This window comes from Botryllus schlosseri, chromosome 11 (assembly GCF_051294905.1).
Source record: "Botryllus schlosseri isolate E-star chromosome 11, Bs_hap1, whole genome shotgun sequence".
Lineage (NCBI taxonomy): Eukaryota > Metazoa > Chordata > Ascidiacea > Stolidobranchia > Styelidae > Botryllus > Botryllus schlosseri.
In genome coordinates, this window is record NC_137246.1 from 22,174,844 (window position 1) to 22,201,760 (window position 26,917).

General features: G+C 38.8%; 4 protein-coding genes across 6 annotated transcripts in view; 2 read left to right on the plus strand and 2 right to left on the minus strand.

The window, feature by feature from the left end:
* LOC145450280 (leucine-rich repeats and immunoglobulin-like domains protein 1) overlaps nucleotides 1–12,119 on the plus strand; it is a 74,304-nt gene extending 62,185 nt beyond the window's left edge. Inside the window, exon 15 of the mRNA XM_080328797.1 lies at nucleotides 12,086–12,119. Coding sequence (XP_080184923.1) covers nucleotides 12,086–12,104 — 19 coding nt within the window. The 3' untranslated portion in view covers nucleotides 12,105–12,119. The remainder of the gene's footprint in view (nucleotides 1–12,085) is intronic.
* The window catches only part of LOC145450287 (ubiquitin-ribosomal protein eL40 fusion protein), a 96,873-nt gene that overhangs the window by 19,578 nt on the left and 50,378 nt on the right, over nucleotides 1–26,917 (minus strand). The gene's annotated exons all lie outside the window — the stretch shown is intronic.
* Nucleotides 1–26,917, minus strand: part of LOC145450279 (uncharacterized) — a 78,327-nt gene that overhangs the window by 13,218 nt on the left and 38,192 nt on the right. The window contains exons 1-8 of one of the 2 annotated variants that reach the window (XM_080328793.1): nucleotides 8,056–8,210; nucleotides 6,856–6,985; nucleotides 6,354–6,524; nucleotides 6,077–6,298; nucleotides 4,174–4,301; nucleotides 3,946–4,097; nucleotides 3,715–3,885; nucleotides 1,983–2,080 (exon numbers count right to left, since the gene is read on the minus strand). In XM_080328793.1, coding sequence (XP_080184919.1) covers nucleotides 1,983–2,080; nucleotides 3,715–3,885; nucleotides 3,946–4,097; nucleotides 4,174–4,301; nucleotides 6,077–6,298; nucleotides 6,354–6,524; nucleotides 6,856–6,985; nucleotides 8,056–8,153 — 1,170 coding nt within the window. In that variant the 5' untranslated portion in view covers nucleotides 8,154–8,210. Of the gene's footprint in view, nucleotides 1–1,982; nucleotides 2,081–3,714; nucleotides 3,886–3,945; nucleotides 4,098–4,173; nucleotides 4,302–6,076; nucleotides 6,299–6,353; nucleotides 6,525–6,855; nucleotides 6,986–8,055; nucleotides 8,211–26,917 lie in introns of those variants that run through there. The other variant, XM_080328794.1, reaches the window with a different exon arrangement.
* The window catches only part of LOC145450282 (intraflagellar transport protein 57 homolog), a 207,298-nt gene continuing 194,916 nt past the window's right edge, over nucleotides 14,536–26,917 (plus strand). Inside the window, exon 1 of one of the 2 annotated variants that reach the window (XM_080328798.1) lies at nucleotides 14,536–14,560. The gene's annotated coding sequence lies outside the window, so the exon portion shown is untranslated. The remainder of the gene's footprint in view (nucleotides 14,561–26,917) is intronic. The other variant, XM_080328799.1, reaches the window with a different exon arrangement.

The window sequence follows — 26,917 nt, forward strand, 5'->3', positions numbered from 1 at the left end:
TATCAACTGAAATTTTACCTTATTTCCTTCTAATTCGAAATCTCATTCAATTTCCTAGTTTTCGCAAATTTAGTAATTAAAATTTGAATCTAATTTGGCAAAAACTGTACCAGTAGCTATAATTTTGTAGCTGAAAATTTCTTAGTTGTTCAACTCTGCCGGAGGATTCACCTCTTCCTTGCATGCTTTAAAATAGGATACTTATACACATATTTTATACATGGAACATTTGTAGTTGATGCTACACGCCTAATCTCAAACATCGCAGAGATGTTAATCGGGGGTCACAGTAGTCCTTCATGCTATTCTGCAATGGACAAGTCATGCCAAACCTCTTGGGGTAGAAAACTCGAGGCGCTAATATTACTCGAGCAAGCATTTGAGAAGATAGCTTGGTTCGAGGCACTGAGTACTTGTGGCTACCTACCCAAAATCTTGTTTCTATTTGACAAAATCAAAAATGAAAAAAGCTCGACATCTAAAAGTGATAAAGTAGAAGTAGTCTGAATACATAGCCACTTGAGTAAGTAGTAGAAGTAGATAATATAAGATAATAGCTAATTGAGTAGCTACTCTAAAAACGGAGAGACGAGTGTAACTTGATTGTTACTAAATGTTATTTCCTTCTGGAGATCCTTAGGGATATATAACAGGTGTTGGAGATGGGTAATAGGATTGTCCATAATTTGGAAAATCTTAAAAATGATGCGTATCCATGTCTCATTTTGTAAAATATTGATAAAAACGTCAATGAGCCTGCAATAAGCTCACAGCAAAGTCGTTGAGATTCGTCTTAATGCGTTTGAAAGTAGCTGCTGCACAGTGGGCGTGCCAGCGACCATAGAACGGCCAGAAGACTAGTAATCATGAAATCACGGCGCTCGATTGGCTAATCGGCTATGCTTGAATGATTACTACGGTGGCGGGTTGCTGATCACCTGCTCAAGGAGTCCGCTAACGGCTGTGAATCTGTAAGCGTATTGTAGGTTGGTCCGCAGATGATGATTCAACATTATTTCAGGATATGTTGAGTAACGAATTACAGACGAACAAAGGACAGCTGCTTCACAAAAACGTTTAAAACATGACTGGCTAATTGTGAACGTAACCGTTGTAGTCTGCAAGCCTTGTTTGCATCGAGGGGAAGCACAAAAACACGCGAAGAAATATTGCAATGGCGTACGAATGCAAGTGGCGTTCGAATTTCTAGTTTCTGAAGGGATATACCATCATTGAATACAAATATAAAGCTTAACAATGACACTACTTAGTCTGATCTTATTACGCTCTTGTCGTGGTATATAATCAAAGTCAGGAATGCTCTAAGGATGGGCTGAATCGGCCGTTTATGCGTGGCACTTGTCGGATTCTTACAGCATAATTAATCTACCCGTAAGTGCTGTCAAAGTCCTCAATCGTACCGCAGAAAGAGATCGAAAGATAAGCACAGCCTATGCTGGTAGGACCAGCAAAACTGCAGTTTGCTTGTGTAGCTTAGTATGTCCCTAATGAATTATAGATCATTACTGGCTGCATCACGACTTATGCTAGAATCAAACCAGACATGGATCTAAAAATGCAGTGACTGTCACATGTGAGATACGGTAAATCAGCGCCGAAGTAAAGCTCCGGCGGGTATTTCGGGAGCTGAGCCGGAAAAATAACCTTTTTTTTTAGTCAGCCACCTGTAAACGTGAAGGAAAAAACTGTATTTGGGGCGTTGAGCGAGAAAGTTGACCTTTTTTTTTAGTCAACCGACCACGAAGTGTGAAAAAGTAACCATTTTGACGAGATTTTTCTCCGGAATTCTGAGTTTGGAAATCTTGAAAAAGTGTCCTCCTTTGCCGATTCCGAAATATGGTAACACTAATAGAATGAGGCATGGATACGCATCATTTTCAAGATTTTCCAAATTATGGACAACCCTAATGGGTAATCTGGGTGAAATTAACCCTTACTTGAACAGTATAATTAATACTGACCACAGTGATTTCTGTTGGTTTTGCTGTTGCATGCGCATCCGGTTTGGGTGTAGGGATCTTTCCAATCAGTTTGATGGAAGTGGTAGCGGTGAAGTATCCTGCACACAACACAATGCGCATAGTTCAAGATTCATATTGCAACCTTGCATACACCGAAACATTATAAGTATGAGCTCGATCTGTCAGCGTAGAAACATCAGTACCGTATCAGAAGTATTTGGTCTCTAAGAATTAGCCGCATTCAGCTTTGTGGAGTCGGATAAGGCTTCAAGAACACGTAACTTGCACGCATACAATTGCCAAATTCCTCAATATTCAACGTGACCCTGCTACGCAAAGAGTTTGCACAAGGCTCTTCGATTTGACGGACAGAAATTCAGCAATAATTCATTGAAATGGTGGCCAGCGATACGATCATTAGGTAATGAAGTCAGCTGGTCACATTATACTGTCATATATAGCCTGTGTCATATACTTCATCAAATAAACAAACAAAATTTTGCCAAATACGAAATTTATTTGACTACATCCCTAAAAATACCATCGCTTTTGAAATAGATGACATACTCAGACAGATGATAGGCCTTTGCTGTAACAGTCATAATTCAGAATAAACTTTAGCCATCTGCTCACCTCGATTGTTCAAATTTTCATGCAGCTGACATCATATTGGGTGATTCGATTTGTTTTTAAATGTTCTTTCCAATTCTCTACTAGTTGTTGACGACCACCCCTGACGAGTGTCAGCCGAAAATATTCGGGTATTATTTCAATATGAATACACTATTCAATTGTACAGGCTGCATAACATCAATGTACTATTTATAGATGATACATGAACTCCTGTTGGCATAAACTAGGTTGGCTTATTTTGACAAAGTTGACTCCAAGGCCAGTCATTTTGATACACAAGCCATGTACACTTACTTTTACCCATGACTGTTCCATATAGCTTAACCTGGTACATGTAGTAGCGTTATTCAATAAGTTTCTATGCTAGTGCAACCCTGTAATTCGAAATTCAGGGACAATTCACACATATTCAAGGAATAAATTTTGAACCTTATTGCCACCTAGCGCCCTTTTGCTATTCAAATAAAACCCAAGCCTACGAAAGAGATGACAATCACATTTATGAATTCTAAATGCAGGTAATGAGTGGAGGATCCCAAGTTTATAGCCAACCCACAAAGTTTTGAGTGGCCCACGTGGTGATTTTCGGAATTAGTAATATTATTAAACAACGATTTGCCCACATAATCTTTCGGGAACTTTGATCAGGCTGAGCGTGAAATTAGGGATGTTGATGACAAATAATGCAAGTTCCGACCTATTGGCGAGGTCCAGGGTGGCGAAAGGGCCATGACCCCCACCTTTTCGTAAATCTCTGTTACTAAACATGAAGTAGAGCATTTTGATTCAGAAGTAGAGCAGATTGATTCAACTTGATTTTTTCAGGACATAAATGTCAGCTGTTTTGGTGCGTAGTAAGACAAGTTACGTGTTCACCGTTACCTAATGTGGATCTAAATAAAAGGTTATCAATACGCATGTGACCCACGCAACAGCTTGAAAAACGCATGTGGCTTTTTGGCCGAAAAGGTTGGCCACCCCGCTGCACGGTATGGAACATGTAGTAGAATAGAGAGGATGGTACTGTCTTAATATGCAATTCCAAAAACAAAACCAACATGACTACATGCAATCTATGTGAACAGTAAAACCTTCCTACCTTTGGAATTAGTAGCGTTGCAAGTGTATGAGCCATTATCGATCGTGCTGAGATTTTGGATAAGTAAAGATCCGTCAGCGTGTACTTCAATGCCGTCATAGTTGATTGCTGTGTTCAAGCGATACACATCGTGATTCGGAGCGGTCCAAGAGACGATTGGAACAGGATAGGCTGTTAATTGCAATGAATTCTATCAATGTGTTCAAACTGCAGGGTGTAATTGCGACTTACTGTCATTCTTGACGACACAGCGCAACAGTATGGTTTGATAATACTTTGGCGTGCTCTGCTTCGAAATACCAGTGATTTGGGGCATGTCACACCGTCTCATTGTTTTTTCCTTGTTCAAGTCCTTGAAAGATGTGCCTTTGGCTGATTTTGGCCTATACATCCGAATGAAAGGATTGCAATTGAAATTGGTGTTCAAATGCTACCTCCTACAATTGAGTCGATACTCACGTGACACAAACAAGCGGATTGCTTTCCACAAGATCAAGGAACCATCGTGACTTTGATTTTTCTAACCAATGCAGCGAATGGTTCATGGCACAGTCGCACGACCACGGATTGTTGTCGAGACGAAGAGTCTACAAAGTGAAAATGAGCCTAATTTATACAAATGTGCTATTCTAGTTGGGGTCCTATCACTCCTATGTCATCACATCATATGCCTGACAATCCGACATGAAGCTAACTACTGACATATTTAGAGACTTTCAATTCTGTTAAATACTCAATACTGTGTTTTCAATCGATGAACATTAAGTTAGGAGACTATAATCACTAATTCAAATGTAGGGCACTCATCATGAGATATTGAATTGGTAAGAATCCCTGCACAATGCACATGCAACGTTCAAGAAATTACGATAACACCAACCCTGTTGACATATGTTACTGTTTCCATGAATAGCAACGAAGCGGGAGAAGTGCCGATGAAAAAAAGTGAAAGCACTCGGTAAAGGAAAACCATTTGAAACGGCATTCAAAATCACAAACTTACAGCAGAAATTGAGTACTGCACCCTTCATCAAAATGAGATTATTTTATTTTAATGTTGCTTTCTCTGAATGGTACCACGTCTTCAGGTTGAGATTGACCCTTTGTTTGCCTAAATGCACCACTGTTGTCCTATGCCTACTCTAACATTGGCAATAAATTGCAGTCACTTGGGAATGCATGTGAATTTCGACGACATTACCTGCATAGTGTTGATGTCTATTTCCGCGATGCAAAATCAAGTGTTATTGTAGGCCTACCTCCTCTTTTTCACCCTCTGATTGCACATTAAATTGATGCAAGAAGTGGAATTGAGAAATTGAGAATATTTGATATCAACATCGATAAGAAATTAGCAAAAACATTCATTGGTGAAGATTAAGCGAACTGTCTTCAATGAGCACATATGACGAAACGAAATGACAGGATTTTCAAGCAATTCAGCAATTTGGTTACCTCCACAAGCCAGGAATTGCCTTCCAAGGACAGGCCTTATACAGCAGAGGGCCCTCTAAGCCCTTTACAATAACATGACTTAACAATTTATTTCTATGTGATTTTAGACGCTGTGTATGTAAATACCAGATTGATACGCCATGCCCTGAATGAAAACCGATAACAAAAAGTTGTCATCAATTATTCGCAAATTGCACGCAATGCACACGCTTAGTTTGTACACAACTTCTGTTACATATGATTGATATTTTATGTAGGTTGATTTTGAACGGTATTTTGTACCAACAATTATTATCTTGATACTCGCTCCTAATTTTGACCAGATGTTGCTGTTTCTATATAACTTCAAGTTTATGAATAAATTTCAAGTTGGTTTTCACATCCAGCACATGAAAGTTGTCTCAGTTGAGCTGGCCAGTTCCTGTCTCCGGTAAACCAACGTAATATATCAAGAAGTAAGGTTTAAATCATGAACACTCATTTGGAATATGTCAAATTCAAGGCCCGATAAGCATACAATGAGAAATGGAGTGAAGTAATTACAATTACCAAGACCTAGCTATATCGGTCCTTGGCTCGAGAAACACATTAATTCTTATCGCCTAAGGCTTCTTTTTGAAAATATTCACACACACTGGAGAAATATCTGTTAAGTTCACTCGTTTCCGATCAAGTAGAAAGACAAATCTTGTAAAACGCTTGTGGCGTTATGAATCACATTTCACGTGAGTGAATGGAGTTGAATGACAGTGACTAACAACACAACATCAATACTAACACTAATTTGCACAGTAGGGAGTTCCAAGACCATATCTTGTGATAGTGTATCATTTACACATCATATCATTTTGTAGAATATAACATATTCTCCACTAAACTTAAAAGGTAGATTTATAATAGAACTTACATTAAAAGCATTGGGTTGCAGTTTGTCAATCCACTTGTGGGTAAAAGTGTGGAGTTTATTCCCATCGAGTCGGAGATTTCTCAAATTTTTCAATTGCAGGAAAGCATGCGGATGTACGAATATGATCTTATTATTTTGCAGATATAAGTCTGTCAATTCCTCCAGGTCGTAAAATAGGAAATGCTGAATAAATTCCAGCTTATTGGAGTCCAAGTATAAAACCTTGAAAGGAAACAATCGGTCATAGCCTGTAATCGATAAAAACTAAAATTAATACCTCCAATTTTAATGGATTCCATTCAAATATATCGTCCGAGATAACTCGAATGGAGTTGTTGCTCAATTTCAATATTTTCAAGTTGTCCAAATTGTCAAAGGCATCATATTCCAGAGTTTTGATTTGGTTATTAGTCAGCGACAAAGTTTGAAGCGAAGGCTCTTCCAGGATCTGAAATTCATGAACGATGATCAGTCCGTAATCGAATAGAACTTGTTTGCATGGATTTCAAAGCTACCCCTCTAGATTTGCGCAACATACAATTTGTCACTCTACATATGAATAAATCACGACAGTAAAGAAGGAAATTCACACTTCGGCTTATGACCGGAGCTACAATCAGGTGCCGGGTAAATAGGCGTCAAAGTCATAAGATCGAATGACAAAGAAACAGACTTGACGCCATAACGAAATACTTGACAAGAACAACATATAAACAGAGTTGATACAAATGTCGAAACTTCACAGCAATCAAGCAGAAAATACATTATGCTTACATTACCTGTGATAAAGAAGTTATTTTATTCATATCTAGATAGATTGCCTTGATGTCATCGCTTATCTTGACAGTATTTGGAAAGTGAGTAAGAGATTGTGCTCGACAATCCATTATTCCATTGGCACAGGTACAGCTGAAAACAAAAAGAAACATTCGAAACATCAAATAGAAAATCATGGACATGAGCGCCACAAGCAGCAACAACAGCAGAAATGCCACTAGCAGACGCACAGACTGCAATGTCATATTGGATAATGCCTACATAGTCAATCCATATTAGAGTCAATCTGTGGTGAATAAGTGAATATTAAAGGATGATATCAAATCTGATCTGTTCAGTCTGACTTACCCTAATTATGAGAAAGGAAAATTTACTATGAACATGTCTTAAGAGTGTGGAGCAGTGGTTCACAAGTGGTTATCCCTTACGGGTGATCAAGGGTGCCACTAAATGATGACATGAGGGTCGCTGTCGTTAAACAACAAAAATTAAGGACATCGAAATTATGACCAGCATATGTAAAAATTAATTTCATTAATACATACACTCCAACTGGCTACGAGGACACGATGAAGGCTGGTATGAAATTGATGACTTTTTTTATCACCAACATAAGCATCTAGAGCTGAGCCGTGAAAGCGACAATCGATGTGACCCATAGCAGTGGTTTTGTTCCCCACGTTTTCGACCTTGCTGCACTCTCTCAAGAGGAGAAAATAGTTCGGGGCATTTCAAGAACCCAGAGTGCAAGATTTGAATAGCTGATGTCTAAAAAATGGTCATCAATCTACATGTACATGAGTATATCACATCACTGTTCGCCAAGGGGAGGCAAGTGAGACGTACCTGTTGCTAGGATTAGTTGAAGAAAACCGACCACCTTATTGGTATTTTCTATTGATGTTCATGAATGACTAATTTTGAATATTTTTACAACCAAAATTACACAATGTCTATATTTATTGTTCAGAAATATAGGGCAAAATGAGAGGTGAGGCTTGGGCCTCACCTGTGATAGCACAATTCATCATAAACAGCTTAGACAGAATATCTGGAGGTAATCGAATGTTATTCTCACACTGATTGACCTGACAATCTGACTATCACAGCACACTGAAAGAATAGGGTAATTTTTCCTTTCAGTGGGTGATGCATGGTCAAAAAAGGTGGAGAGCCACTGATGTAGAGTGACGTAAACACACCTTTGACTTTTTTTACATCCTGCCTCTTTTCTTTCAACGCCCAATGAAGTCTGTCCAATCAATAAAATGAACAAGCATCTGAGAGAGAGCATCTGCATACTGTATACTTTATCATAAATACTGAATAGAACAAGACCGGCCGATTACAAACGAACACATTGTCATGTCACTTCAACTGGTTCATTCTCAGGCAACTATACCAAAATAGAAAAGTCAAAGATTTCAATTTTTTCACAGGTAACTTTTCACGCACCAATGGCTGTGATCAATTAATATTCCCCAGATTTGTACATCCGCCCAAATTTTGTGGAAATGTAGTCCCAGAAGGTCTACTAGTCCTATAGTTGCGGTGGTGGTAATCATAATTTAAACCATAGATGGGAAACATTGGTTGTTTTCAGTAATAAGTTGCGTGTGACAGAAGAGTTTTCGCATAGAATAATCAAGTAATTAAACAGAAAGTTGCCTGTGACGTTGCCACTATATTTTCACTTTGGCATATAGGAGGGTTAGTGACATAAATAAAGCAGAGAGTCCTAACGAGTCGATAAGGTACGCAATATGTAGGAACAAGTGGCAACATATTTAAAGCTTCTAAGTAGGCTAAGATAGAAAACGATGTAAATCTCAACATGATCAGAACTTTAGAAGTAAATTAGAATTTGGAATAGTCATTTATGTGCTTAACATTGAGATAAAATATCTGCACATGTGACAGCCTGACAGGTAAGCGTAAACCTTACTTCAACTTGATTATGATGTAATATCATACTTTATTCGACATCAGACATCTCATATCTGTATACTATAGTTTATAACTTTTGTTCGCAGACAGCCTACAGGGTTGGTGTGATTGCATGCAAACTAAGGTCAGAAACATGCAAAATAAGGTCAGTCGCGACATGCAAAATAATGTCAGTCACATGCAAAATAAGGTCAGTCGCTACATGCAAAATAAGGTCAGTTACCATAATGTTAGGGTTGGGGGTTAGCGTGTTTAGGGTAGGGGTGAGGGTCCTTTAGGGTTGGGGTTAGGGTCATTAGGGTTGGAATAGTCCGCGACTAAACTAACTCCTGTAATTCCTATTCCTATATGATCTGTACTTCAAATCCATATTTCAAATTCAACTTTTTTCGATTTATAATTTAATTTTTTTTTCTATAGTAAGTCCTACTGTCAATTTACATTTTTCATATCAACATAGAAATTCCTTATCTAGATCCTAAATCTAAATATGTTTCAATATGGGCACTTGAGCAGTTCTGAGACTGACGTGCACAATAAGGACATTCACATGCAAAATAAAGCCTATCGCTACATGCAGAATAAGGACAGTCACATGCAAAATAAGGTCAATCGTTACATGCAGAATAAGGTCAGTGTACTCGATGACATGCAAAATAAGGTCAGTCGCGACATGCAAAATAAGGTCAGTCACATGCAAAATGTGGTCAATTGCTACATGCAGAATAAGGACAGTCAAAAACTCACAAACAGTTAGTGTTATAGAAGGTTTTCATGGTTGGGGATTAGGGTCCCGGGTGGAGTTCCTTAAGGGTTCATGTAATTTGGGTAGGGTTCCTTCGGGTTTAGGGGGTTTCTTAGGATTCAGGTGCGGTTCATTAGGGTTCGGGTAATTAGGGTGGGGTGGGGACATTAGGGTTGGGTGTTAGGGGTTAGGCATGTTTCTGACCTTATTTTGCATGCAATCACACCAACCCTCCTCCAGAGAGCGACACTGCATTACATATATTCAGAAAAGGATCTAGTGATTCTAACTACAAGAGGAATCTAACAATTCAATATTCATGGACAGTAAGCAGGAAGCAATTCAAATGCACACTCTCTAAATTACAGTAAACAATTCAATCAATTTAGGCACCATGGTGTCAAGCTGCATGACCTAGCTACAAACCTTTCAGTTGCAGTCTGCTCGACTCATCAATTACACTAGCTGCCCATGGGAAAAAGCGAAAAGCAATACTATGCTTCAAATGATATAGCAATAAGAATGTGTTCTGCAGTCATTGGTGAAAACTGATAAGCAGCGTGAAATGCGGTTTTGACATTGACATTACGAGTTAAGAATAGTAGGTATTCAATCAGTGGTCGTGCTCCTTGCTCGGAGCTTGTGCACGATCTGCCCCAAAGTGACAGTGTTGCCAACTCCGGATGGAAGAAAATCGCTAAAACTGGTGTCAAAAATCGCTAGATGTCGCTAAATATTGAGAAAAAAGCGCTAAAAAATAGCGCTAACTCTACATTAATTGCTAAGGGTGTTAAATTGAACCATTATTTCAATGCATTCTTCTCAGTTATATTTCACTCGTCTTGGGCCAAAGTCACTTACCATATTTCTAGTTCAAAATAGGTAATAGTCATCTCTAAGCGGGACAAAACGTGCAGTGCATTTCGATAAAGCAGATCGCTTTGCGCAATGATCGCTATACGTGACTGCTGACCAGGTTTGCAGGCATACCCGCTCACTAAAGCGAGTGGCTTGCTCGTAAATACGTGATGCGATGTACCGCGGAAATGCGCTTGACTTCTTTTCTAAACTGTGTTGGAGTACTTGAACACGACATGCGACTTGACACACGTGTACACGACATGCGACTTGACCCGACACAACACGACATGAACCGGGTTTGCCAGCCACTATAAGTTTAGAGACATTAAGTAAATAATCTGAGGACCAACCCGGGGTATGAAATGTAATTACTCTGGTCCTAAACGAAAGCTAGTGTCACACTGATTCCGACAATACGAATTAGATTCTTGTCAAGACAATGGAACGACCTCAAAGCGGCCCCCAAAGTCTGAAAGTCGGCATTGATCAGAACAATCGCTGGACGAAATTGGTCATTGTTATGTTCATTGTGTTGCAGCGGTGCCATTGTTGGAGCAATGCCGGTTTTCAAACTTTTGCCGATTTTCAGACTTTGAGGGCTGTTTCGGGGTGCATGGTTCCGTTGTCCGGACGAGATTTTGTTTTGTATTTTCGAAATCACTGCGAAAACTATCTTTCGATCGTGGTCAATTATATTAAATTTCACTGCCAATTATGCTACTCAGCAAGAAGAGACACTGTTTGCCCATGCGTAACCGCCAGGAGTTGCGTATCTCTACTATCCAAAGTCACTCAACTATGACAAATCGTCCGAACGTATTTTCATGGAGCAAGAAATGTTCCACAACTTGATGTTATGTCAGCCAAAACTGATCTTTATTGGTTATTTTCGGTAAAAAAGCGCTAAATAATCGCTAAATACTTTTACAAAAATCGCTAGATTTATCGCTAGGCGCTAGATCCATATTTTTTGTCGCTAAACCAGATGAAAAATCGCTAGATCTAGCGCGAAAATCGCTAAATTGGCAACACTGCCAAAGTCACTTTGTCACTTTGATCTGCCCTAAGTCAACGGTATTTCGTCCCGGCGCTCATGCAAAATCCGCCGTGTCATAAACGGAAAATTATTAATGGGCACACCGCTTTTTACCGGGTGGAAATTACATTAACCTGTCTGCTTTTAAGGCAGAAATGGGAAATAAAGGTGGTAATGCTACTTCAGTAGTTCTATAAAATCGAGCCCCGTGAATTTATGTTATTTGTTACAAATACCGATATATAATATGTAAATATGTTTGAAGGCGAACTATAATGTGACACAATTAGGAAAAGGATTGATAAACGAGTCGATATAGAAGTGGGAAAAACCGTGGCATTACGGTTATTATAACCAAACGATCATCAATTGGGGACCCGTAATTCTAGGATTTAGTTACGCTGATGAATGCATAGCAACTATGGCTAACTGGCCCTATATAAAATACGAACTGTTGTGTATGTTTTGAGATATCACGGATTATTATCAAAATCTACGGACTGCTCAAAATGTTGAATAACGATGCAACACAAAGCGTTTATATAAAACTGTTTTATTTGTTAAAACCAAAAGTGAAATTAAATTGAGGTTGATGACATCACAAACTAGAAAATACATCATCAAGTTAAATGCCCGAGTGATGCGATGAGGAAGTTAGCTGAATTTAAATACCGGAAGCTTGGACATATGGCCAGATGTTGATCGTCACACATATAGGATAATACGTTAGTCGCCGTCATTATTGTATTAGCGCGGATCTAAACAGGACGGTGATTCCAGACCTTTTTGGATTCGAGAAATAGGATAGTGTTAGCGGATATCAGAAGTATATAGTCGGATCTTAAAATGCAAATGTAATGATAACAAATGAACCGTATTTTGCCAGTAGAAGCATCATGCGAGCAAGATTAGTTGTATTAATTGTAAAGATGTTGTTGACTAGTGTCAGAATGTAGTAAATAGTGGAAGATTTGAAATTGAGCATATTTCGGAAATGAATAAAATATGTCTTTATAGTACTAGGAGCTCATAATGGATAAGGATCGAGTATCTAGATATAGGCTAATCAAAAATAAATATTTACCAAAAGTGTATAGTTGTAGTAAGCAGTCTTGACGCATTGTATTAATGTTTAAATCATCATCGCTCCATCAAATATGCCGGACCTGATGTGTGGAACAGTATCCCGCCGGCCATCCGACAGTCGACGAGCATGTCCACATTCAAGTCGAAATACAAGCAATTACTACTAAATAAATACAGTCCATCCTCAAGATTACCGGACCACGACTGACCTATCGATCTCGCTTCCCATGACATGCCGCCCTATTTCTTGTCGTTTTCTTTTTTTATACTGTATTCTTTACTTTCATTCAGTGTGCATGCCTCCTCTTTACTACGCCTAGGCCAAGGTGGGTGTCCGATTCCATTGACAAATCCAAGTCGCTTCGACATCTTCCTGTCTATTCATTGTATCGCATTTTTTGTGGTGTATTGAACTGATAAAATTGCTAATAAACCAATGATGATGATGATGATGATAAATGTCATTTTGTTAGAAAAATCCACGTTGAGCTGAGATATTGAAATAACATAATGCTTGTGAACCGAGTTATCAGACTCTGTTTTATGGTGTCTTTATATGACCCTTTTAAAGCAATATAGTGTCAATTTGTGTCAAGTAATAGTGGCTACTCGTCCTGTATCATTATTCGCAATTTGTAAACAATTATGAATCGTATATTCGCCTATATGGTGAAGTACTAATTTTAATGTATAGCCTGTAATGCATTATATTTCGTATTTCTTGACTTACTTATTTTGCACTCCAAAGATTAAATTGGAGATGAGGCACGGTAATTTGAGTGTATGGCGTAATTTTATGTTTGAACTGATGCTTGTATGCTTTACTGCATTAATTGAATATCCGTAGTATGCCGATATTAGGAACAAGCATGCCTTTAAAATTAGGACGACATATCTGTTAGCGATAGCCGTATAGATTATGGATTACTGTTTATGTATACTGTACACTCTACAGCTTTCGTTTAAGTTGAAAGTAACTACCACGGCGGCCCATATGACGCCATTAATCACACATGTGTTGTTGTTAAACAACAGAGGTGTGATTACCCACCAATAATCCTTATAAGGAAACATTATCTGATGTTCTCTGGGAATAGTGTCAGTATTATAGCCCAGAAAATACTTACGACACAGTATATAAGGCCGTAGGCAGATAACTTCTTGAAGAAGGTCATTAACAAAATTAGGTGATCGTTTTGGTCATCTAACTACCCATAGGTAGGTGATTAGTGAAAACCACCCTACATACAACCCAAATCTGACACGCTCGTTATGCGTAACAAAGGTGTCTGAAGCGAATGCGAACGATTAGCGTATGGAGGCTAATCCCGGTTTATCTGTAATTGTTATGTACAATACATGCAAATATTAAGTTGCTTTATAATGATGGTTCCACCATTTTCGGTGTCTGCGAACTTTTACAGTGAAAAGGCGTTACAGTGAATTGGCGATATATCTACTGCGTATGTATTATATATTATGCGCCATATTATATCCACACCATGTTGCGTCACCCTAGAAAAACGGTTAATAAAGTCAAGCCAAATCCTTTAGAAGTAAAGTGATTTATTGCATTTTTGGGATCAATGTATATTGAAAATTGTGTGATTTTGTGTGAATTATTTAGTATGCGTTGTAACTAGTCCACGCCCCAGCGACTAGGACCCCTACACTTGAGTGAGGTTAGACGGTTATAAAACCAAGACAAGTTGCTTGTGAGAACCGTCATAAAACTAGATAAGTACCCTAGAATATACAAATACACAAACAATCTTGATCAGCCTTAAACGATAATATGAAGATGTAACAAGCCCTTCACCAGAATGCTTTGGCCCTGGGTCAATTGAATACATGAAATAGAGTATAGGATACGTGGAATTGCTGTTGAAATATGGTCTTAATCGCATATGTGTTGAATTGCACGATTTTAGAAAACTTTAGTAACAGTTGGATGCATTTTACGAATGTTTGTTGCTATGGTAACATTGCTACTTGAATGTAAAGTCTAATTGGAGTATTTGGTTGTATTAAGGTACCAAGGTCAAGTACGTACAGGTATGCTATCTAAGACTGGACCGTAAGGTCATTGAAAGTTCAAGACACTTTGAAGACTTCACCACCTGCAACAGTGATTTACCAAATTGAATTACAAGCAAAAGAACCAGGCAAAAAAACAATATCTTCCTACTAACAAGATTGGAGGCAAGATATTTCTACAAACACATATGGAGGCACCCGACGGAATTGTAATTCAAGGCGCCTGGTAATCATTGTTGCTTCTGGAAGATTCGTCTTCAGAAGAGAGTGGACTTTCACATATTTCTGAAGAGTGGGGAGGTGAGCGGTAATCAATCATGAAGTTATTTTGGCTACGAAAACGTAAAGAGGACACTCGCACCCTTCGCAAAAACACTCAACTGATGAAGACCACTCAACAACTACAGCTAACGACTCGGGCTAATAAAGGTCAGGTGACAGCACGTGTCCAGCATCAAACAAAATTCGTGAAAAAGGTGACGTCTATTCTACACAAGACGGCAAAACTATTCAAAAAAGCAAGAAGAGACGTCAAACAAGCGAGAAATTATTTGACTACCGTCCGGAAAGTGAGTACCAAAAATAGTGCCGATTCGCTTGAACCAGTCTTAAGGAGCCAAGCAAAATCTGCAGTGGCCAGGAATGAAATCATAGACCGGGTTTCAAATCCGTTAGAAATGCAGACGCGGGCAAAAGTCGAGCCAGTGACACGTCTTCCGAAGTGTGGGTCCCTTCAGTCGTCGCCCGGAGTCACAGAAGATATGAAGTCGGAATCTGGAAATCACCCGACACCACGGTCAATGACAGAAAGAGTGTCGCTCAATGCGAACGCAAATCATCACATTGTACAGGGGACTTTCTTAACGCTCCTCGATCGAGAGAAGGTGCCACAGGTAGTATTACCTTCTCAGCGTCCAAAAATTATCGATAAAAAACAATTTATTACGGCGGAAGAAACAATATTGATATCACCCAGTAATAGGCTGATTATTTGGTGCATGATAGCTGTTTTCCGATATATGTTACATGTGGATACAGTAGCTGATAGTATTTTAGAAAATGTGGTAGGCCTACATTGTCCACTGCTGATTCCAATGAAGTCGAGATAAAAAAGAATTATACTTTTCAATTCTATTTAGTATGTTTGGGGAAATCAAAGATTCTGATGAATGTAATTTCGCAAAGCTTTTTGGGGGTGAATTGATGTACCTAGTCGATATGAATACTAATGTAAATTTTTTAGCAGATACAGGAAGCGTGCCAAATTTGATGATGTCGTCAACGGCGAAATTGGTTTATCCCTATAGTTGGCGAAGGCGGTGCTCATTGCGTATGAATTTACAAGGTATAGGTGGGTCGTCACAGGTTGAGTCATTGATATATATAAAAATTGATGGAGTTTCAATTCCTTTTGCGTGTGGTAATGTCCCGTTAAATATTATTGGATATCATTGGATAGACAAGGTTATATCGCTACCTTCGCTACGGTATTAAAGAGCCCGTCAATTGCAAGTCACGAGCTGGCTCAGTCCGAAATAGGTGTTCCGTGTTCATTGTCGACACATGCCGTAATAGAATATGATGGTGAAGGACGGGAAATAAAAACTTTGGCCAAACAAAGAAATAACGTGAAAAACAGCAATCGCGAAGCTGTTTCGAATGTTAGGTCGTTAGAAATTGGAAAGTCGCACCCGTGCCAATTTTATAGTGACAGCGCCGTTAGGATATGCGCTGAAAATAGTGGTGAAGTGCAGACACGGAATTTGGTCACATTCGGTGTAAAATGTGAGTGCGACGGGTCGATCGAAAAGTTTTAGGACGCAAGATCTTTTCGATTTATAGGCCCCGAAGTGGATGTTGACGTAGGCGTACCGAAGCATCAAAATCTCATAGTGGAGATTTATTTGCCTCGTTTTTAACGACAAATAAAAGGCCAAACTATTTCCCGCGAACAGTATTTGATGGTACAGTAACGGAATATGTGCTGCAAAATGAATTGGACATAGAGGTTAAATTAGAATTGGAAGAACTTCGTAAGCAATCCGTATTGCTTTCAAAAGCGCCTTTCCAACAGCCCGATCTTAGACGACGCCAATACTATTAAACAAATGCGTAGTATATTAGGGAATTATATAAAATACCCTACCCTTTTAAAAAAGGTAGGGGGAGAGTGATAACCGTCTAGGTATGGTCATGCGATAGGACAAACGTCAGTAGTTAAGTAGATCGGTCGCGAACGGCTAATTTTTGCATAGGGTTCTTATGGGCGGGGTGGTGAGGTGCCTGAAAACCGGGGGTGGTGATGGCACCCTTTTAGACCCCCTCTCGGCGGTGAGGTGCCATGTGTTCTTATGGATGCGGTGATGATGGTACCCTTTCCGGTATAGGCTGCGGCGGTGAGGTGCCGTGAAAACTCGTGGTGGTGATGGCACCCTTTTAGACCCCCTCTCGGCGGTGAGGTGCCATGTATTCTTACGCGGTATGTGGTGACTCGCCATGTGTTCTTATGGGTGCGGTCGTGATTCGCACTTTCAACCATCTCTCGCGTGGTGTTGAATATGCACGAGTCACCAACAATAACCGCACAAACGGAAACGTGGCTTGTTGTGAGGATTTACGCAGTGCGTGCGACAGACGGCGATTCGAATATCAACAATAGTCGCGTTCGCAAACTAACACTTCAAAAAGATGTGAAATATTTGTAAAATCCTACGATCGCTCACAAGATACCACTTCCGGCATATCGATCTATCACTCAATACACAACCGAAGTTGAATTGTAATTGAATGCGTAAATTTATCACCTCGACATCAAAATTCGAAAACAACAACTTGATGCTTTATGTTCTCACTCTAATTTCATGATAAGTGTAATAAGTGGCGAATAACAGATACACCACCGGCGAGACTTGAATAGCAACAAATTGTCACTTATTTCCGACAGGGAAATTCACTAAACCGCAGTACATTGTGCGATTTTGAAAAACAGATGTTTGCGCTTGCGTATTTCTTATGGGCGGGGTCGCAAGCGGCTGGGAAACCGGGGGTGGCAAGCGGCTCTTATGTCTTATAGCGGTGGTCGCATGCGGCTGGGAAACCCGGGGTGGCAAGCGGCTCTTTTGTCTTATGGCGGCGGTGGCATGCGGCTATTGTGTCTTGTGGTCGCACGGTAACCCTTTTCAGCATAGGGATAGCTCGCACGCGGCTTCGTTGTTGGTATGTTATACTTCGTGTTGAATATGTATCAAGTAAATAGTCATGTGATTGGTCCTTAGGTAATGTGTATATTCCAAATTACGGCGAGTACGACAATGATATATCGTTATTCTTATGGACGCGGCGATGATTCGTACTATCGAGTATAGCCATCTCTCAACCGGTAACCCTTTTCGGTATATGCATCGCTCAACCGGGGCTAGTATAGCCATCTCTCGACCGGTAACCCTTTTCGGTATATGAATCGCTCAACCGGTGCTAGTATAGCCATCTCTCGACCGGTAACCCTTTTCGGTATATGAATCGCTCAACCGGTGTCGTGGTGGTAATTCGTACTTTCGGGTATAGGCATCTCTCGCACGTCGTACTTTCGCATGTCGTGCTTTCGCGTATAGGCTGTGTTGGTGATTCACCATGTGTTCTTATGGGTGCGGTCGTGATTCGTACTTTTAGGTATAGACATCTCTCGCATATCATACTTTCGGGTATAGGCATCACTAAACAGGAAATTCACTAATCCGCAGTGCATTGCGCGATTTTGAAAACCAGATGTTGGCGGTTGTATTTCGGATCTGTGTGACCCACTAAATACGTCCGTTTTGGAAATTCGGAGCGCGCACTATCGTATCGATTATTCCACTAATCCAGTCAGTACTATTACATGCGGGAGTATTCAGTATTCAGCAGCGACACGAAAAGCGACCAACAAATAACCGCACTCGTAAATTAACACCTCAAAAAGTGTAAAATAGATCGCAAATCCCGCGATCGCTAACAAGATAATGGCTCGGGTATAACCATTTTTAGTGACTTGGTGTTAAAGACATACCGATCGCTCACAAGGTAATATTTCGGTAATTAGTTTACCACAGAACCTTCGCAGACGGTGATTCGAAAACCAACAATTTGTCACTTGCGCGCGATCGCTATATGTTTCACGCATCCCGAATAGTGGCTGACTTTAGTTGCGTGATAAGATCCATGAAAATATTCAATCAATGTGTTAGTTTGTCAACTTGAAATGTAACTCACTACACAAATCGAGTTGAATCGTATTTGAATGTATTGATTCGACCCAACTCAAATCCTTTGACAAAGCCTATTAACGCGATCTGTTGAATCGAACGTAACCTGCATATTACTGACGCCAACATTCACCCGCATCGGATCATTCACACATGCCACGCCGCTGTTTTAACACTTATAGAATCAATACCAACTATCTCTAACCCGATAATATTCAATCATTTTGGTAATTTGCCAACTTTAAATCCATTCGCGGGATGTACTAAAGGTAAATCCAAATAATCCAGAATGAAATATTTGGACTTTGACATTGCGTGAATTGAAATAGGTTTCACAAACATGACTACCAACTTTCACCCAGTCACATTTCAAGATTATACTTTGAAACAATCCTTGAAACTGACAACTCTATTCACGACTCCGTTTCCGTTTGTAAAATAGAGTTTCAGAAATACTATCACTATGACAACTCAACATTTTAACATCTCGCCATGCACAAACGAGTAAAATACAAAAAACCTTGGTAAGTCAATCCATTCGTAGTAACTCACCAAACCAAAACAAAAAGTGTCCGTATGAAAAGTAGACAAACTACGCGAGTAATCACTACAACCCACAAACATACCAACTCAGTTGTATCCATATCCCATATTTTTTTTATTCAACTGTAAGATGAAGTAATTACTACTTGGCGCGCGACTTGGGATTAACACATTACATTTGAGTATACGAGATTTGAATGTCTGACCAACATAGTTGAGAATTCTTACAATCGAACGCAGGTGTTATATTGAAAATTTTCACGAATTGACACATTGATTTTGACATATGAGATTTTGTAATAGTCGATCATGACTTGATTATTAAATTATGACATTATTAGACCAGGGTTGTGTTGAAGGTTATTACGATACCAACAAACTTTTCAGAAACATTGTTATTAACATATCGATTTGTAAAACTAGATTAACATGTCTGAAATGTTTTGATTGGGAAGATTAAGCCGTGTTCGTAAAAACCACGCAGCGTATTGTGGAAATCAGGAAATAATTTACAAATGTAATTGTCTCCAGTAACCAAGACTAAAGATGAAACAACAATTTTCTTTGTTGAACAATAACCGGCACAATACTTTATCGTCGTAATCTGCGGTGGGAATTGAAACACTTTCGCACATTTCCCGGTGTCAAGATATCGCACTAGGTGAATTGACATACCACCGCTTGATTAATACCTAATCCGTTCGCACCATTTCACATACTTTGATCATTACCAAAGTAAATTGGAATATGTTTGCTAGATGCATTCAATTCAGTTAGAAATGTCTGGTGCACAACAATCGTAATATCGAAAAAGTACTTGCTACACTATAATTCACTAAACGTGTTTTGTATTGTTGTTCATTTGTAGTATTGATTGAAATTGTTTTTGAACCCTCAAATAATAATTCCCGACATGAAACTAAGCCGCCGAAAGTCGTTACCATCACAAAGAAACAATTTGCACGATGTTTACCAAATGTGTCCTATAGTTAGGCGTACTAGAATTATTTGTAAAACACACACACGATCAGAGAAATTGGAAATTTTTCCGTTGTCATTCGCTAAAGTAAATGTCATCACAATACTCTGCCACTAAAATACGTTACTTGTATGTGATTGAATCCCTAACAATTAACCCACTATTCCAAAGAAATTTTACTCACTCGACAGATATGAAACAGCGTCACTTAATCGGTCTATATCATTTTTCTAAAGGTAAATCATATCCATCCAATAGAAAACAATTTTCACTAGCTTGGTAATGAAACCGAAGTCTTCATTCAATATTTTGTTTGTGTCAAATACTTTGCAATAAACACGCTGGAGTGGTTGAGCTTTACATCAACAGACTGTAATCTGTAAATCAAGCTTACATCCGATTTGTAACTGTATTGTTTACCTAACCGAGTTGTATGCACAGTTTGATATTTTTGTCATTTAGTGATTGCTGAACATACCACTTCGAAATACTGCGTTGATCTCAATTCCCTTTATCCTGATAATCGAAGTACTTTTGTTTTGAATTCATAACAATCGGCTTTTCTATGACATGATAAATTAGAAGATTTAGAAGATTGGTTGCATATCACGAAAAATAATATACCACACATATTATTGCTGTTACTCCATTCATCGGTATTTTCTCCGTTGTCGATTTTCAAACGAGTAAAATTTATTACTTGAGTTGCTCTGCTTACTATATTTAAATGTAAACTCACCCGTCTTTCAACAACAAGCAATGTTAAAAAAGTATGCAAGCAAAACAACAAGTTTTACGATACTAATTATTATCCCACATAACCCATTTCTTACCGAAGACATAAGAAATATATTCATGTTACACGAAAATATTCGCTCATGCTACAAACCTGTACAATGATTGGTGGTGCTTTCAAACTGTTTCGATGCCTCAAGAACTTTATTGTCTGAATGGTTGTTCATGTATCGTCATAATCAAGTAGTTCAACACAGAACTAGTATTAACAGAAACACCAGAGTTGTTTACACAAAAGTTTGTATGTGTACAGTATACGAATACCATGTGTAAGTCCAGCACAATTGCGGTATCCATACGAGTTTAGTTAACACAATTCACGACACCGAGGTCACCTCATCTTTCGTAAGACAACAAATCAAGGCTTCAGGATATGTCCATGTCATAACAATAAATCAGCTACTCCAACAACAGAGTACATATGTTTTCTAGTACGGTGCTTACATCTTACACACAAATCGACCTACTTTGCTAACGAAAAGTGCTGAGTCATCACATGGTTGTCCTCACAACAATACAACTAAAACATACTATCATACAAAATGGCCGTTATAGTTTGCACACCAACGATACATCGTACAAGTAGCAAGTCTCGAGAATCCAGTAATTCAAAAAACGTGAAAGTGTTTCTACGCCAAGTCGGTATGTTGACGAAAGCATATATTGTAATATCACGATCGATTTACATTCGTTGGTCACAAAATGTCACTACTCTAAATAATTATTTTTCACTCAAAGCCTACTTGTCACCATTCGTTTCATCAAGCACGAGTTCAAGAAACCTGCTACGACATGAATTGTTATTTTTATGTTGTGTAAATAGGTAATAATTAATTTTAGTAACACTATATCAACATCATCGAGTTGCGCGAATAGATTTACATGTGGTCTTGTGGTTTTAATCGAAGTATACAGCACGGTCTAATGTAGAGTCATCTCTACTGTACAGCAACTCGGTAATCGAAATGTATTAAAATTTAAACAACGATCTTGTTTCGTCGCACCAAAAATATGTTTACTATCGCGATACTCTGCACAGGCCGTGTAAATCCTTTTCACACTCGTAATAGTATGCCAACAGCTACCGGCGACAACGTTTAACAGTACCAACGACACTAAACATACGATACCTACCCAAGTAAAATTACCATTTTCACCTGGAGGTCGGTCGTTACCCGAGTAGAAATACCATTGTCCTTTGGAGATTTATCGTTTACCCAGTGTAACAAACCCCTTTTCCTTTGGAAATCTATTTTTTCTCTGGTTAACAAACCTTTTTCACTTGGAAATATATTTTTTTCTCTGGGTAACAAACCTTTTTCACTTGGAAATATATTCTTTCTCTGGGTAACAAACCTTTTTCACTTGGAAATATATTTTTTCCCCGGGTAACAAACCTTTTTCCCTGAGCAACAAACCATTTTCACTTGGTGGTCCGTCGTTTACCCGAGTAAAAATATCATTTTCTTTTGGAGATCCGGCGTTTACCCAGTGTAACAATACATTTTCACTTGGAAAAATACTTTTACCTAGAGTAACTAATCATTTTCTCCTGGGTAACAAACCCTTTTCGTCTGGAAACTATCATTTACCTGAGTACCAATACAGTTTTCACTTGGAAATCTACCTTCTCCCTGGGTAACAATATCATTTTCGTTTTGAAAACTGACAACCACACCGGACAATTTGATAGTTTTGTATATTGTTACAACGGGCAGTGACAAAATATACACCAACAACGACTCCGATACATTTGTCTAATCAAATATTCACTTGCTCTGATGCATCCCATCAAAATCATTGGTTACTCACATACAATAACAATGAGCTGTTGTACATCGACATGTATGTTTTCGGAATTGGCGAATAAAGGGGTTTCCGATATGTCCGTGATGTCCGGGTTCGTGCTTTGGATTTTCCAGAGTCAAAATGTCTGAATAAAACACCTCCTCGACTTTGGTAGCTGGTTGATACACGGATAATGAATTTATGTTCCCCATCGCGCTAACAACTCCGGGTTACTTGTGAGTTTCCTCAGGTCTGTTTACTATATTGTGTCTTTACTGATCAATACATGTCGCTCCAGTCAGCTGAAACCGGATCACTAATACGAGAAAGTGTGTGGGGGCCTGATCCGGATATTCACTCATGAACCAACGACCAATATTCAAGTAAACATGTTACAGATCGTGTTTTGTCTCCATGAAAAATACCAATGCATACACCATCACATCAAGTACGTCACGATTGTTCACAAGTATTCACGTAGACGAGGTGTACATACAATTTGTCGGTGTACAAACATCACGGAAAACAAATTCATGTTCTCAAGTCTCATCATGCGACTCTGTACATTCAATGTGGGCATAGATGACACACGGCATGATACAATGGACAGCGCATTATGCATGTTGATATATTCTCAGTCAAATATGCGAACCATACACAATCATATACCCTGATTTTCGCTGAATATCCACAACACCAACAAATCTGTACATTTCTTTTCCCTCAACCTTGACGATAGAGTTGTCATCCCAATGTACCAATCGAGTGTATGGTTCCTCAGGTGTAAAATCCAAATCAAATGTCACCAAGGTATCGTTTTTCATTTTTAATATTTCCACTGCCGCATCTTGTCTGTGTCGTAAAACCACGGCGTGGGGCCAGAGGAATCTATGGACAGTTACGCGTAGTCCCATATTTACTCGTGGATATGGTTAGGCTACGACAACGTTTTCTCAATGGTCTGTGTGGGTGCACCGTTTCAATACGTAGCTGGATCAACGAGACCAAAAGTTTCCAACCGCGTTTTATAACGACCTGTAGAATTACGAGGTAGCACCCTCTTGCGGTGTGATTAACACGAAATAAGCCTTCAACTCGCAGAGACACACCTTGGATTACATTATCTAATCGTAATCGAACTCGAGATTCACACACACACAGAGTCCCTGTTTACGATTTCAATCCGGAGTCACTGCTCGCGATGTTTATCTGTAGTCGTTATGTGGGAGTAGCGACATCTCACATATTCATCGCGTGAAAGATTGATAACGATGGTGATCGCCAAATACATTACGCCAGGTGAAACACTGCGGTCTCAGCAAAAAAGTTCGCAGGTTAGGACGAACAATACGCGGAGTTGTTAGCGCGATGGGGAACATAAATTCATTATCCGTGTATCAACCAGCTACCAAAGTCGAGGAGGTGTTTTATTCAGACATTTTGACTCTGGAAAATCCAAAGCACGAACCCGGACATCACGAACATATCGGAAACCCCTTTATTCGCCAATTCCGAAAACATACATGTCGATGTACAACAGCTCATTGTTATTGTATGTGAGTAACCAATGATTTTGATGGGATGCATCAGAGCAAGTGAATATTTGATTAGACAAATGTATCGGAGTCGTTGTTGGTGTATATTTTGTCACTGCCCGTTGTAACAATATACAAAACTATCAAATTGTCCGGTGTGGTTGTCAGTTTTCAAAACGAAAATGATATTGTTACCCAGGGAGAAGGTAGATTTCCAAGTGAAAACTGTATTGGTACTCAGGTAAATGATAGTTTCCAGACGAAAAGGGTTTGTTACCCAGGAGAAAATGATTAGTTACTCTAGGTAAAAGTATTTTTCCAAGTGAAAATGTATTGTTACACTGGGTAAACGCCGGATCTCCAAAAGAAAATGATATTTTTACTCGGGTAAACGACGGACCACCAAGTGAAAATGGTTTGTTGCTCAGGGAAAAAGGTTTGTTACCCGGGGAAAAAATATATTTCCAAGTGAAAAAGGTTTGTTACCCAGAGAAAGAATATATTTCCAAGTGAAAAAGGTTTGTTACCCAGAGAAAAAAATATATTTCCAAGTGAAAAAGGTTTGTTAACCAGAGAAAAAATAGATTTCCAAAGGAAAAGGGGTTTGTTACACTGGGTAAACGATAAATCTCCAAAGGACAATGGTATTTCTACTCGGGTAACGACCGACCTCCAGGTGAAAATGGTAATTTTACTTGGGTAGGTATCGTATGTTTAGTGTCGTTGGTACTGTTAAACGTTGTCGCCGGTAGCTGTTGGCATACTATTACGAGTGTGAAAAGGATTTACACGGCCTGTGCAGAGTATCGCGATAGTAAACATATTTTTGGTGCGACGAAACAAGATCGTTGTTTAAATTTTAATACATTTCGATTACCGAGTTGCTGTACAGTAGAGATGACTCTACATTAGACCGTGCTGTATACTTCGATTAAAACCACAAGACCACATGTAAATCTATTCGCGCAACTCGATGATGTTGATATAGTGTTACTAAAATTAATTATTACCTATTTACACAACATAAAAATAACAATTCATGTCGTAGCAGGTTTCTTGAACTCGTGCTTGATGAAACGAATGGTGACAAGTAGGCTTTGAGTGAAAAATAATTATTTAGAGTAGTGACATTTTGTGACCAACGAATGTAAATCGATCGTGATATTACAATATATGCTTTCGTCAACATACCGACTTGGCGTAGAAACACTTTCACGTTTTTTGAATTACTGGATTCTCGAGACTTGCTACTTGTACGATGTATCGTTGGTGTGCAAACTATAACGGCCATTTTGTATGATAGTATGTTTTAGTTGTATTGTTGTGAGGACAACCATGTGATGACTCAGCACTTTTCGTTAGCAAAGTAGGTCGATTTGTGTGTAAGATGTAAGCACCGTACTAGAAAACATATGTACTCTGTTGTTGGAGTAGCTGATTTATTGTTATGACATGGACATATCCTGAAGCCTTGATTTGTTGTCTTACGAAAGATGAGGTGACCTCGGTGTCGTGAATTGTGTTAACTAAACTCGTATGGATACCGCAATTGTGCTGGACTTACACATGGTATTCGTATACTGTACACATACAAACTTTTGTGTAAACAACTCTGGTGTTTCTGTTAATACTAGTTCTGTGTTGAACTACTTGATTATGACGATACATGAACAACCATTCAGACAATAAAGTTCTTGAGGCATCGAAACAGTTTGAAAGCACCACCAATCATTGTACAGGTTTGTAGCATGAGCGAATATTTTCGTGTAACATGAATATATTTCTTATGTCTTCGGTAAGAAATGGGTTATGTGGGATAATAATTAGTATCGTAAAACTTGTTGTTTTGCTTGCATACTTTTTTAACATTGCTTGTTGTTGAAAGACGGGTGAGTTTACATTTAAATATAGTAAGCAGAGCAACTCAAGTAATAAATTTTACTCGTTTGAAAATCGACAACGGAGAAAATACCGATGAATGGAGTAACAGCAATAATATGTGTGGTATATTATTTTTCGTGATATGCAACCAATCTTCTAAATCTTCTAATTTATCATGTCATAGAAAAGCCGATTGTTATGAATTCAAAACAAAAGTACTTCGATTATCAGGATAAAGGGAATTGAGATCAACGCAGTATTTCGAAGTGGTATGTTCAGCAATCACTAAATGACAAAAATATCAAACTGTGCATACAACTCGGTTAGGTAAACAATACAGTTACAAATCGGATGTAAGCTTGATTTACAGATTACAGTCTGTTGATGTAAAGCTCAACCACTCCAGCGTGTTTATTGCAAAGTATTTGACACAAACAAAATATTGAATGAAGACTTCGGTTTCATTACCAAGCTAGTGAAAATTGTTTTCTATTGGATGGATATGATTTACCTTTAGAAAAATGATATAGACCGATTAAGTGACGCTGTTTCATATCTGTCGAGTGAGTAAAATTTCTTTGGAATAGTGG